The 14,301-nt window shown below is 35.1% G+C and overlaps 1 protein-coding gene across 11 annotated transcripts in view; it reads left to right on the forward strand.

The window, feature by feature from the left end:
• DLG1 (discs large MAGUK scaffold protein 1) overlaps positions 1–14,301 on the forward strand; it is a 289,163-nt gene that overhangs the window by 126,299 nt on the left and 148,563 nt on the right. For all 11 annotated transcript variants that reach the window (XM_039250830.1, XM_039250829.1, XM_039250838.1 and 8 more), the window contains exon 5: positions 4,979–5,143. In XM_039250830.1, the coding sequence (XP_039106761.1) occupies positions 4,979–5,143 (165 nt within the window). The remainder of the gene's footprint in view (positions 1–4,978; positions 5,144–14,301) is intronic.

Here is a 14,301-nt window from a genome sequence, read left to right on the forward strand (position 1 = left end):
TACACACAGAGACATATACACATGAAGATAGATACATACATATATATGTGTATTTATACATACATAGGGGTAGCATTCCTTTGCTTTAAAATGTTCAGCGTTAGCTTCAGAACATGCTTTTCTCATTCATTAATCTATATTTTCCGCTTTCCCTGTTAAAAGAAGTAGATTTTTATCCATTTTAATGTTTACATAACTTTTATAGCATGACTGTACCAATATATATTTACCTTTTGTTGTTGTATTGATAAGAAGCTTGTTTCCAATTTTTCTTCATTCCAGACAATACTGTAGTGAATATCTTTCTGCATGTACTCTCTCAAAAGTACATACTAAGTTGTGGCATACCTGTAAAGTATGAAAAGATGATTATGGGGGGAGCTGGGGAGAAGGAAAAAAAGGAAAAGATGATAATCAGGTTTCCTTCCATTTAATCATATCTCCTTTTAAGATATAAAAGTACTTAGAGTTTGCTTCTGCCCAATTGAGCGTTTAAGCTGTGTTGAGGTGCCTAGGTGGCTCGGTCAGTTAAGTGTCCAACTTGAGCTCAGGTCATGATCTTGCAGTTTGTGAGTTCGAGCCCTGCACAGGGCTCTGTGCTGATAGCTCAGAGCTTGGACCCTGCTTCAGATTCTGTCTCCTTTCTGCACCCCTTCCCTGCTCATGCTGTGTCTCTCTCTGTCTCTCAAAAATAAATAAACGTTAAAAAAAGTTAAACTGTGTTAAATTTTATATGTTTATAACTTCAGACTTAACTCGGGATAAAGTTAGAGAATTCTTTTCATTGATTTTAAAAATATTTGAGGTTAACATGTAAAAACATTTCTTCTATCATGTTAAATGAACTTGCTAATGTTGATGTGAATCTGATTGTTTTCCATGTAATTTAAAAGAAGGATGTTGTTTAAAAAGTGATGTTGGAGGCTGTATAGTAACTTTCAGCACTCAAATTCATAGTTAAAGGGATTTTTTATATATTTTACAATATATAAGATTCACTGATGCTATATCTAAGATTATATTCTAGAAGTGGAATTACTGGATCAAGGAGTAGAGACATTTTCAAGGCTTCTGAAACATTGTAACATTCTGTCCACCAGAGAAAGACCTCTACCAGGAATGTAATGATAATATGCCCATTTCTCTGAATGCTGACAACTGTAATTTTTAATTACTGGGGAAGTTGAGCATGTTTTTCCTATAAATTTACTGATCCATCTGTGTGCATTTTGTGAATATCTCTTTATTAGGTTTGCTATTTTTTTAATGATTTATGAGAGTGGCTATTAGTGACTAATAATTTTTTGTTTGTTGCCATAAAAGTTTTTTCTATCATGGCTTGTTTGTGTCTTTTTCTTTATGAATGTGTTTACTGGGGGAGGGGAGAGAATATTTTAGTTTCTTTTGGTTTTGTGTTTATAAATATACATTGTCTGAGTTGAAAAGCATGCACTTTTATTTTCTCCCAGTTCCTATAATTATGATTTCCTTTACTTTTGTGTATGGGGTAGGGTAGATTTGGTTTTCTTAAAACTACTTTCCTTTAAAAATAGATTGCATGAAATTATATGTGTGATAGAAGTGATAGAAGAAGTGATAGAAGATAGATAGAAGGCAAAGATTCTCTTACAGATAAAAGAAAAATATTATCTAACAGTATGATTTTCAGTTAGAATTTGAAAAGACTTTTCATTTTTATACCAGTTAACTGAGTAAGAAAACCAAACTAAGTTAGCCAAACCACTTTGGCTTTTCATGTTGATTCCACTTAAACAACTTGGTCTTTAGAGATCCAGCATTCAGCTGAAATTGGATAAGAAATGAGCAAATCAATATTTAGATTTTTTCCACCTAACTCTGAGTTCTTTCTTTTTTTTTTTTAAGCTAAGAAGGATTTTTAAAAAAATATTTATGTATTTATTTTGAGAGAGAGTGTGTGAGTGAGGGGCAGAAAAAGGGAGACAGAGAGAATCCCAGGCGGACTCCAGACTGTCAGCTCAGAGCCCGACACAAGGCTTGAACTCACTAACCTCAAGATCATGACCTGAGCTCAAACCAAGAATTGGATGCTCAACTGACTAGTAGGCCATTCAGATGCCCCTGAATTCTTTTTCTTTTTTTTAAAGTTTGTTTATTTTGAGAGAAAGAGCATGTGCACAAGTGGGGGAGAGTTGAGAGGCAAGGAAGCTCTGCATGTTTAGCATCTAGCCCGATGCAGGGCTTGAATCCACAACTGAGAGATTGTGACCTAAGCTGAAGTCGGATGCTTAACTGACTGGGTCACTCAGGCACCCCATCCCCTGAATTATTTCTTAAACTTCCTTTTTCTTTTCCTTGTGGTAAAACTTACCATTTGACCATTTTTAAGTTTACAGTTTAGTGGTGTTAATATACATTCTCATTGTTTCTCAACCATTAGCACCATCCAGCCCTGGAAACTCTATTCATCATGTTAAAGTGAAACTGTGTCTGTTAAACAATATGTCACAATGCTCCCCTCCTTTCAGCCCCTGACAACAACCATTATAACTTAATGTCTTTATTATTTTAACTGTAGTTGAGCCTTGAACAACATGAGTCTGAGCTGTGTAGGTCCACTGATAATGCAGATTTTTTTTCAATAAATATATTGGATAATCTTTTAGAGATTTGCAGCAATTTAAAAAAAAAACTTACAGATGAACTGCATAGTCTAGAAATATCAAAAACATTTAATAAAAAGGTATTTATCAATAATATATAGTAGACACGTAGATACTAGTCTTTTTTCATGATTATAAAATTATAATTATATATCATAAGCTCTCCAGTCAACGGTAAGCTATTATTGGTTAAGTTTTTGGGAAGTCAAAAGTTATGCATGGATTTTTGACTGCACCCAGGGTTGGTGTCTCTAACCCCTTGTTCCAAGGATCAGCTGTATTCTGTATACCTCATATAAGTGGAATTATACAGGGTTTGTCTTTTTGTGACTGGCTTATTTCACTTAGCATAATGTTTGCAAGGTTCATCCACGTGTAACGTATTGCAGAATTTTTTTCTTAAGGCTGAAAATAATTCCATTGTATATACCAAATTTTGCTTATTCATTCTCCATGGATGGACCCTTGTTGGGTTTCTTCTATGTTTTAGCTATTGTGAATAATGCTACTGTGAACATGCATTTATAAATATCTCTTCAAGACCCTGATTCCAGTTCTTTTGGGTATATACTCAGAAGTGGAATTGCCAGATGCATATAGTAATTCTATTTTTAGTTTTTAAAAAAACTGTCATACTACTTTCTACAGTTGACATTGCCATTTTACATTCCTACCAGTGTATGAGTGTTCCATTTTCTCAATATTCTCACCAACACTTGTTTTCTAGGTTTCTATAACAGTGATGTTGATCATCTTTTCATGTGCTAAGTGGCCATTTATTTACCTTCTCTCTAAGTTCTTTGCCCATGTTTGAATCGAGTTGTTTGGATTTTTGTTGACTTTTAGTTAGGAGTTTTCTGTATATTTTGGACATTAATCCTTTATTAGACATATGATTTGCAAAACTTTGTCATTCTGTGGGTTGCCTTTTACTCTGTGGACAGTATCTTTTGATGCACGAAATTTTTACATTTTTATAATGTCCCCGTTTTTTCTTTTGTTACCTGTACTTTTGGAATCATATCTAAGAAATCAATGCAATGCTATGAAACCTTGGTATGTATGTTTTCTTTTAAGAGTTTTATTGTTTTAGGTCTTAAATTTAGGTCTTTGATCCATATTGAATTAATTTCTCCCTAATTAATTAGGGAACCATGAAGCTTCAGTCTTTTGCATGTGGATATCCACTTTTCCCAGTACTGCTTGTTGAAAAGCTATTCTTTTCCCTATTGAATAGTCTTGGCACCCTTATTGAAAATAATTTGACCATTTATGTGAAGGTTTATTTCTGGACTTCTGTTCCATTGGTCTGTACATTTGTATTTATGCCAGTACCAAACTGTTTTGAATACTGTAGCTTCATAGTAAGTTTTGAAATGAGGAAGTGTGAGTCCTCCAGCTGTATTCTTTGCATGATTATTTTGGCAGTTCAGGTTCCTTGTGATTGCACATGAATTTTAGAATGGGTTTTTCTTTTTCTGCAAAAAATGTCATTGGAATTTTGACAGAGTTTGTAAATTGCTTTGGCTGATACTGACCTCTTAATAATATTAAGTTTTCCAATCTATAAACACAAGATGTGCTTCCATTTTTCTTCTGTCATCTTTAATTTCTTTCAGCAGTATTTTATAGTTTTCATTGTACAAGTAAAGTTTATTCCCAAGTATTTTATTCTTTTTGATGCTATTGTAAATGGAACTGTTTTTGTAATTTTCTTTTCAGATTCCTTGTGTATACAAATGCAGCTGAATTTTGTGTTGACTTTATATCAAGCTACTTTGCTGAATTCATTAGTTCTAACAGCTTTTTTGCTGAGTCTTTAGAGTTTTCTACATATATCTTCTGCAGACAGAGATCATTTTATTTCTTCCTTTCCAGTTTGGGTGTCTTTCATTTCTTTTTCTTGCCTAATTGCTCTGGGTGCAACTTTCAGTACTGTGATGAATCGAGATGGTGAAGTAATCACAGTTTACCATCCCACGTTTTCCCCTGGTAGTTGCAAACCCTCAACAGACTCCAGAGTTCTAGAATAGTTACATCAGACAGTTTCTGCCTGTGTAATTGTTGTCTAAGTGGAAAGACAAATTCTTTGTGCTTCCTACTCACCCATCTTCCCAGAATCTGAAATATTTTTAATAATCAAATAATTTTATTAACATATTGGCATGACCTCTAAATGGAGGTCTATTTCTCTAAGATGTTTTACATTAAGCCATACAGTATACTTTTCATACAGTTAAATAGTATTGAGTATTTGGTTAGTTATGAAACCATGACTCAAATTGAACTTACTTTGCTTTTCAGGGTTTTTTCATATTGAATAATTATCTTTACAGAAATACCGGTATCAGGATGAAGATACACTTCCTCAAGAGCACATATCCCCACAAATCACTAATGAGGTGATAGGTCCGGAATTAGTTCATGTCTCAGAGAAGAACCTGTCAGAAATTGAGAATGTCCACGGGTTTGTTTCCCATTCTCATATTTCACCAATAAAGGTAGGATGATAACTTTATTTTGTTGCTAAGAATTCTATTGCTTTTGTTACTAATATAGCTCATGCTCAGAGAGAACTATTCTTTTATGTAGAATTTTCACCCCTTGTTTCTGATTTCTTAGTTATAGGGAATTTTATAATATTTATTAGCATTCTAAAAACATTTTTAAACATATATTTTATTAAATGAATTTTATTGAGTGATACTGTCTCTAAGCCTAAAACTTCCCACAAAGCAAATAACTTATATTTCTAATACTACACATTGAAATATTTTAAAAACTTGTTTTAAATATTAGTACTTATAGACAAAGAGCATTAATACTAGCATTAACGACTTCAGAAATAACCACAATCCTGGTTTCTTATAAAGCTCTACCACATATTTAGATTTCTAATCAATATGTTGTGTATTTTGCCAGTCTTAAATTTTATATAAAATGGCTCTTACTGTATATGATCTCAAGTTTTTTTGCTCAACATTATATTCCTAAGATTATCTTTACTGCTCTAGAGTTTTCTAATTTATTAATATGCTATAAATATCTTTTAATGGATGTTATTTTCAGCATATTACTAGTATAAAAAGTGCTGTTAAAAATATATCTTTATGGATAACACCAGATTATTTTCCAAGTGATTATACACTTTACATTCTCAGCAGCAATATATATGTTTTAACCTATCCATATCCTCATCAATACTTGGTATTACTATTTTTGCCATTGTTTTGAGCTTGAAATAGTATCTCATTGTGACTTTATTGTGCATTTCCCTGTTTGATACTGAGGTTGAATATATCGGTCATTTAGGTTTTCTCTTCTGTGATATATAAACTCTCAAGATTTTTGCTCATTTATTTCTTGGGTTGGTTGTCCTTTTTTCTGATTTGTGTAAGCTCTTTGTATGTTCTGGATACTAATCATTTGTTGGTTTTATTATGTATTGTGAATAAGGTTCATTTTTTCCCCAGTAAAACATAACCGGTTTTATAATTTTCTTTGAGGGATGGATGATTTCATATTACTGGTTAAAAGTTTTAATGGTTGTATCATTTCAATTTTCTATTGATAGTTTTGCTAGGTTATTTTTTTTCTAGGAATTTGTCCATTTATTTCAAAATATTATTAATATACTGGGGTTTTTGGGGGTCTATATCATATTTAAGTGTGGCCCCTTTTTTCATTGCTAGTAATTACTTGTGTCTTGTTTTGTTTTTTCCCCTTGATCATTCTTGCCAAAAGATGGTCTTTTCAAAGATTCATCTCTTTTTAAAAAATCTTATGTTCTTGGGGTACCTGGGTGTCTCAAATCAGTTAAGCATCTGACTTAGACTCAGGTCATAATCTCACAGTTTGTATATCCTTCTAGCCCCGCATCAGGCTCCTGTGCTGACAGCTGCTTTGGATTCTGCATCTCACTTTCTCTCGGCCCCTCCCTCCCTCTCTTAAAAAAAAATAAAATAAACATTAAAAAAAGTTTTTTAATCTTGTATTCTTGCCCCATGTGCTGCCATCCCCACCCTCCTTGTTTGCACACACACATATACCCACATAATACACATGTTCATTTACATCTATAAATACAAATGTGTGGATAGCCTACATATAAATTACAGATTTTTTTTTGGTAAGAAGCAATCTGATCTTCCCTTGGGAGACTAAATGAGAGATACAGAGAAATCAGTTGGCTCTTAGTAACATTGACAATTCTCCTTTTATCTTTACCCCTTTCTCCTCTTACCATTATTATTTGTTTCTCTTCTGCTTTCTTTGGATTTGTTTTCTTTCCCCCTAGTTTCTCAAGTTGGTTGCTTATTGTAATAGTATCAGTATTTGAGTTTGTAAATTTTCCTCTAAATATCACTTTAGCTGTGTCCCACAAGTTTTAGCATATAATTTTTTTTATCATTCTAACATTTTCTTTTATTTCCCTGTTATTAATTTATTTTTTTGCCCCATGAATTATTTAGAGGTGTTTCTTAATTTTTAAGCATACTGATACCATCAGGATGGTCCAAAAATCCAGAAGGGGGCTCCTGAAGGACCAGCCAAGAGGGTGCTTGGCTTGTGCAGGATAAAAATCAAACAGGAGCTGGAGAAAGTGAAAGCAGAGTTTATTGAATAGCGTAAGTGGCAGGTAAAGAATAGCAGATGGAGTGTCTGTGAGATTCAGAAAGGAAAGGAGAATGAGTGTCTTACTTGCTTGGAGTCTGGGGTTTATATGGTAAAGGTGTCCAGGATATGTGTTCCTTCAGGAATCCAGGGTAGAGTCTAATCAGAGGCAAATGTCAGATGAATAATAGGTGTTTTATAAATCATCAAAGGTAGAGGGTATTGATGCTAGTGTCAGCTGAAGTTTTTTTTCAAAGCTAACGTCCTGGAAAATATTTGGGAACTGACTATTCTTAGATGTTCTCAGGTGTTTGGGAGCCTAGGACAAAACCCAGAGAATGTATTTTCTTGCTTCTTCCTTGGAGTGGGAATATAGTTGCTCTGGTTTTTACCCAGGTGCAAAATAACCAAACATGAGTAAATGGGGCCTAGTAGAAAAACAGCAGAAAAGGAACCTTTCTAAAACGTAGTTCCTTCAGCTTCTCTCAGTAGGAGACATTTATTCCTTCCCTATCTTACTTTAGGTTATATTTTCTCATGTCCTGTTTCCATCTAATTAGCTTAGAAGTTGTTTCTCTTCCTTTAGTGGTTATCCTAGAAATTTTAATATAATACCCACATAACTTTAGAAGACTTGAATTTTAAATAATCTGTCCTGCTTTGTATACTATTCTTGTCAGTCTATGCTTAGTTACTCTTGACTGAATTAATATAACCTATTACTTTAGTCAAAAAACCTCTCTTAGGTACGTATAATTCTTTGTTTCTGATGTTTTGAATTTCTGGTCATTCTGATTGTTATAAACTATGCAAAGCCAGTTTGCACACTCAACTCCTCAGTCTTTTGGTAGGTGTTTTGGTAGTTACTTCTGTGTATATGCAGATTCTGACCAGGGCATGGGCAGTAAGCGTCCTACCCCTTTTTAAAAGTTGAATATAAATAAACTGATGAACATTAAAGTATATGTGGGAAGCCCTCACAGTTGACCATGGGCATTGGTTAACTACATGTAAGGTTGAGTGCCCTATAGCTAGTAGAGGATCTAGCAGAAATGAACTTTTGTGCTGACTATTGTGTAAATTTTCGAAAACTTTTAAATAAATTGATTATATAATTTTGGAAAAAAGTCACCTGCTAGAATATTAGTTTTGATTATTAAATAATACACACATTTAACATTTATTAAACACCTATGCTAGTAACTTTGTTAGATTTCAGTGATTAGTATTTTTTATGGAGAGATCTAACAATATGTAACATGAGAAAATAAAGAGAAAAATTTAATTTTTGGAAGTGTCAGAAAAAAGAAAATCGACTTTTGGACAAGGTGTTGAAGGGTGTGCACAAGATGCCAATTCAGAGGAGAAGGCAGTTACTGGGGGAAATAAGTACAGTAGCAGGGTGATAATCAGAGGAAACTAAAAATGCAGGAAAATTGGGGCACCTGAGTGACCCAGTCATTAAGCTTCTGACTTCGGCTCAGGTTATGATCTTGGGGTTTATGAGTTTGAGTCTTGTGTCAGGCTCTGCGCTGACAGCTCAGAGCCTGGAGCCTGCTTCAGATTCTGTCTCGCTCTCTCTCTGCCCCTCCCTTGCTCACATCTGTCTGTCTCTGTCTCTCTCAGATAAGTAAACATTTAAAAAAATTTCAAAAATGCAGTAAAGTTCATGATATTGCAGCTTAGGGAACTTAATAGGAAATGAGTGCCCGGTGTGAAGAGCCTCAGTCCTGAGCCTTATGAAGGGTTTGCCACCATAAAATGTGCTATGCATTAATCTATTAGGTTCTTGCGGTGCTGGTGCTGATTCTCATTACTGAAAAAATAAATGAAATAAGATAGTGATTGAAAGTTACTTTATTCAGGTCTATTTAACCTAAAGGTAGTTATGATTTAAGACTCTGAAAAGGAGACTTCCTTGCCAGTCCTGGGCAGTTTCAAGGAAGAAATTGGCAATATAATGATGAAAATGGAAGAAAAGGACACAGTAGGTAAATTTTTGTGGTATATAAGAATCTTTTTTAAAAGCTTACATTTTGGACAGTTATAAATAGTGTATCAAAATAAGAACAGTGTCAAGATTCCTGAAACAGAAGGGGCGCCTGGTGGCTTAGTCGGTTAAGCGTCCGACTTTTGCTTAGGTCATGATCTCGCGGTTCGTGGGTTCGAGCCCCGCATCGGGCTCTGTGCTGACAGCCAGCTCAGAGCCTGGAGCCTATTCCAGTCTGTGACTCCCTCTCTCTCTGACCCTCCCCTGCTCACGCTGTCTCTTTCTATCTCTCCTAGAAGTAAATAAAAAACATTAAAAAAAAAAAAAAAAGATTCCTGAAACAAAATGAGCTGAGAATTAAGAAAAATGGTTAGAACAGTAAATTGAATAAATAAAACTCCAGCTTGTTTCAAAATAGATTTAAATGAGGATGAAGTGACAAGGAGGGCAGTAGGTGCAAGGAGGCAGCTTGGTATGGGATGTTGCATTGGTCACTGAGAAAACTACATAATTCTCATTTGGCTTTTGTTTTCAATGACAAGGAAAATTGTGTTCAGATCAGTATGTGCAAAGTACACATAGTTAAGCAGGACTTGAATCGAAGATCAAACAGTATGTTAGCAGATAATTTTTTTTTAATTTTTTAATGTTTTTTATTTTATTCTGAGGGGGAGAGAGAGAGAGAGACAGTGTGAGCAGGGGAGGGTCAGAGAGAGGGAGACACAGAATCTGAAGCAGTCTGCAGGCTCTGAGCTAGCTGTCAGCACAGAGCCTGACATGTGGCTCGAACCCATGAACCGTGAGATCATGACCTGAGCCGAAGTTGGATGCTTAACCGACTGAGCCACCCAGGTGCCCCAGCAGATAATTATTTTAAATAAGTATATCTCCTAGCCTGGATATGTTTCATCCAATAATACTGAGAATACTATCAAATGAAATCATTAGCAGTAGTTGGTAGTTTTTCAAATGTGAGAAATGAGGGTAACAGAAAAAAATAGTCATAAGCAAATATATGCCTATTAAACTAGTATAGAAACAGAATCTTTCCCATTTTGAGGATATTTTGGGCACCTTTTGAAATCAGTTTTGTTTTCACATCTCTGGAATATATCGAAATGTTGAATTTTATCTTATACTTTTTCAGATAGCCCTGGTGTTTTAAGGTAAGCTTGTGGTTTCATACAATTTGACCACAAGATGGTGCTCAGACAGAAGGTATTTATATGATCAGAATTTTTCTAAGCAAATAACCTATCTGTATCAGCAGTCTTCTCAGCCTAGTCTTGTCCTACAAGAAAACATAGGTAATAATCTCCTTGACATAGGTCTCAGTGTTGATTTTTTGAATGTGGCACCAAAGGCAAAAGAAACAAAAGCAAAAATAAACTAAATGAGACTACATCAAACTACAAAGCTTCTTCTGCTCAGCAAAGGAAGCCATGCCACCAAGATGAAAAGGCATACTACCGAATGGGAGAAAATAATGGCAAATCACGTATCTGAAAAGGGAAGAGATCTAAAATACATAAGGAACTCCTGCAACTCAATAGCAAAAAAATAATATGATTAAAAAATGCCAGAAGATCTGAATAGACATTTTTCCCAAAGAAGACCTCAGATGGCCAATGGGTACATGAAAACATAGATACTCAACATCATTAATCATCAGAGAAATGCAAATCAATGCCACACTGAAGTTATTACCTCACACTTGTTAAATGACTTAACAAAAACACAAGAAATAATAAGTATTGGCAGGGATGTACAGTAAAGGAAGCCCTCATGCACTATTGGGAATGTAAATTGATGAAACACTATGGAAAACAGTATGGAAGTTCCTCAGAAAATTCAAAACAAAGCTACCATATGATCCCGCAAATCTACTCTGTGTATTTATTTGAAGGAAATGAAAACACTAATTCAAAAAGATACATGCTGCCCCATGTTCATTACAGCATTATTTACAGTAGCCAAGATATGGAAACAACATAAGTATCCATCAGTAGAAGAATGGTTGAAGAAAATATGGTACATGTGGTCAGCGAATTAAATTTTGCCTTTTGTGACAACATGGATGGACCTTGAGGGCTATGCTAATGAGTCAGAGAAAGACATATACCAGTGATCTCTTTTATAATATGGACAAAAGATTGGTGGTTATAATAGGCAGGGGAGTGGGAAAAGTGGGTGAACTGTGTGTTTTTTGTTTTGTTTAAAAGATTAAAGTCCTTTTTAAAATTTTTTAAAATGTTTTATTTCTGAGAGAGAGAGAGAGAGAGAGACAAAGCATGAGCACGGGGGGTCAGAGAGAGAGGTAGACACAGAATCCGAAGCAGGCTCCAGGCCCTAAGCTAGCTGTCAGCACAGAGCCCGAGCGGGGCTCGAACCCATGAACCGTGAGATCATGAGCTGAGCTGAAGTCAGAAACTCAACTGACTGAGCCACCCAGGCACCCCTAAAGTCTTTTCTTAGTACAGTTGTACGTTTTGAAATTTAATAGGCCAGATCATAAAGATAAAAATGTAAGGGAAATGTCTGTTATGTTGCACTTACTGTGTATTAGCTCTGTAATTATTTAGTAATTTAATTTTTTTTTTAGTATTTTAGAGTTATTTATTTATTTATTTATTTTTCCTGAGAGAGAGAGAGAGAGAGACAGCATGAGCAGGGGAGGGTCAGAGAGGGAGGGTCAGAGAGAGAGGGAGATACAGATTCCAAAGCAGGCTCCAGGCTCCGAGCTAGCTGTCAGCACAGAGCCCAATGCGGGGCTCGAACCCACAAACTGTGAGATCATGACCTGAGCCAGTCGGAGGCTTAACCAGCGGAGCCACCCAGGCACCCCAGTATTTTAGAGTTTTAATGTTGTTTTTCCTCTCAACCTCTTAAGTATTTTACTGAGGTTATTTTAATCCTTGCCTTTTTTACTATACTTGAAGACTTCTGAGTTTGTGAACTTGGAATAGTGAACAAATAATTGGGGGCCTACTTATTTCTATATATTTTTTTGAATAGTCCTTACTTTCATTTAATGTTATAAAATAAATTTCTCACAGTCATAAGTTTTTCAAAATCATATTTTAGGTTATGTAATAATCTACTAAGTGGACATATTCAGTTTACTTAAGCTTTATTGTTTACAATTCTAATATAGATAATATTGTCATCATTTTGTGACTAAAAGTAAGCTGTACAGAAAAAGAATGTTAATCATATTTAAATGTTAATAGGTATTCAGTGATTTTGTCATTGTGTATTTTTTTAATTCATTATTTTAAATAGACTTTCCAAGTTCCATAATGAACTTAAATTTTGTTTTAATGGAATAGAGTTTATTTTCATCTCTTTTATATGAGTAGGGCTATTCTAAAGCAGAAATCAGTGAGGAATTGATCACGTTTCACCTCCTGATCAAATCCTATGAAACCAGTTATGATTTAGGTACACATATGGTTTTGTATGCATATATTGACTACTAGGCAATGGGTGAAATGATCTTAGATATTTTTGTAGCTCAGATAATAGGTTATTTTCATAAAGAAGTCTTTCCACATCTCATAGTTGCTTTCTTAGTGTCAATGGATTTGAAAATCTGTACAATGAAAAGTACTTTTCCCAGTACTTAAGGGATATATGAGATGGAGTGAGTGACCTATTAGCTTTAGATTGTTTTTGAGCACTTTGGCTCCCTAGGATAAGAAATCTATGTATACAAATGGCTTACTCTTCATTGTCTGTATTATTGTTTGCACTGTAAGTAGGAAATTTGCATTCAGCATCTGTGTACAAAATCCCATCCAGGGGCTCCTGGGTAGCTGTTTAGTCAGTTAAGCGTCCAACTCTTGATTTTGGCTCAGGTCATGATCTCATGGTTTGTGAGTTTAAGCCACTCATCAGGCTTTGTGCTGACAGTGCAGAGCCTGCTTGGGATTCTCTCTGTTTCTCTCTCTCTCTCTCTCTCTCTCTCTCTCTCTGTCTGCCCCTCCCCTCTCTTGACAAGTGCAAGTGCACTCTCTCTCTTAAAATAAATAAACTTAAAAAAAATCCTTATCTATACCAATCCAGAATAACAGACTCTATATCAATTCTAGTACTTCCCTACCAATCTCAGGTTTTCATCAGACCTGGATCATCAAGGCACATAATTTGGAGCCAAACCAATTACTGGAACATTTGTTGAAACCATACTAACTAGTTGTTTATTAAGTACCTGGTCAATATTACTGTTTTTTGGGTTTTTTTGGTTTTTTTTTAAGGGAGTTTCACTTTTTTCCTATAGACAACCCGTTAGTTTTCTGTTTACCCCTTAGTGTTTTTCTCTATTCCCCTACCCCCAAATGGAGAGAACCATTGTGACTAGGGCCACAGAATTGCCAGCAACTATCTGCAGAGTCCTTGGGAAGAAGCACCAAACTTTGTGCTATAATCTCTGTCAGAAAGCATCTTAACTCTCAAAAGTCCCACATGACTCTCATCCCTTGTTGGGCATGTTATCTGTATTTTTGGAGATAGATTCAGAGAAAGACTGTTAGTATTTTTGCTTGCTGAATCAGAGTTTGCAGTGGATCTGGAGGTTGTAGTTTGGCAGTACTACTTTCCAGTAGACTGCATGTACTTGGTGTTGGTAAGGACACAGTAAGCAAGATTGTCAGTCCACGTCTGAAAAAGTATATGGCTGAGGTTAGGACTTCTGATGTGCTAAAATCAACCTAAAAATTAAGTTACTGTACCATTAGTAAATTATCCAGCAGTACTTTTATTCATATATTGTTTTTAACTGACCATATATTATATACTAATGTAGCAGTGTTAGAAGGACAAACAGGAGTCTGTGGTTCTCGAACTTGAAGTTACTTAAAGGTTACTTAGGGGCCTTTATAAAAATGAAAATTTCCATATCCCTTTTACTAAAAAAAAAATTTGGTGGGGAGGGGATATCAGTATGCATTTTTAACCAGCATCCTAGGTCATTCTGAGGAGGACTACTATTTTGAGAAAGAGACCTAGTATTAGACGTTAGAAAATGACTATTTAGGGATACCTGGGTAGCTCAGT

The sequence above is a fragment of the Hyaena hyaena genome, unplaced genomic scaffold (genome assembly GCF_003009895.1).
Source record: "Hyaena hyaena isolate Hyena2069 unplaced genomic scaffold, ASM300989v1 scaffold_382, whole genome shotgun sequence".
Lineage (NCBI taxonomy): Eukaryota > Metazoa > Chordata > Mammalia > Carnivora > Hyaenidae > Hyaena > Hyaena hyaena.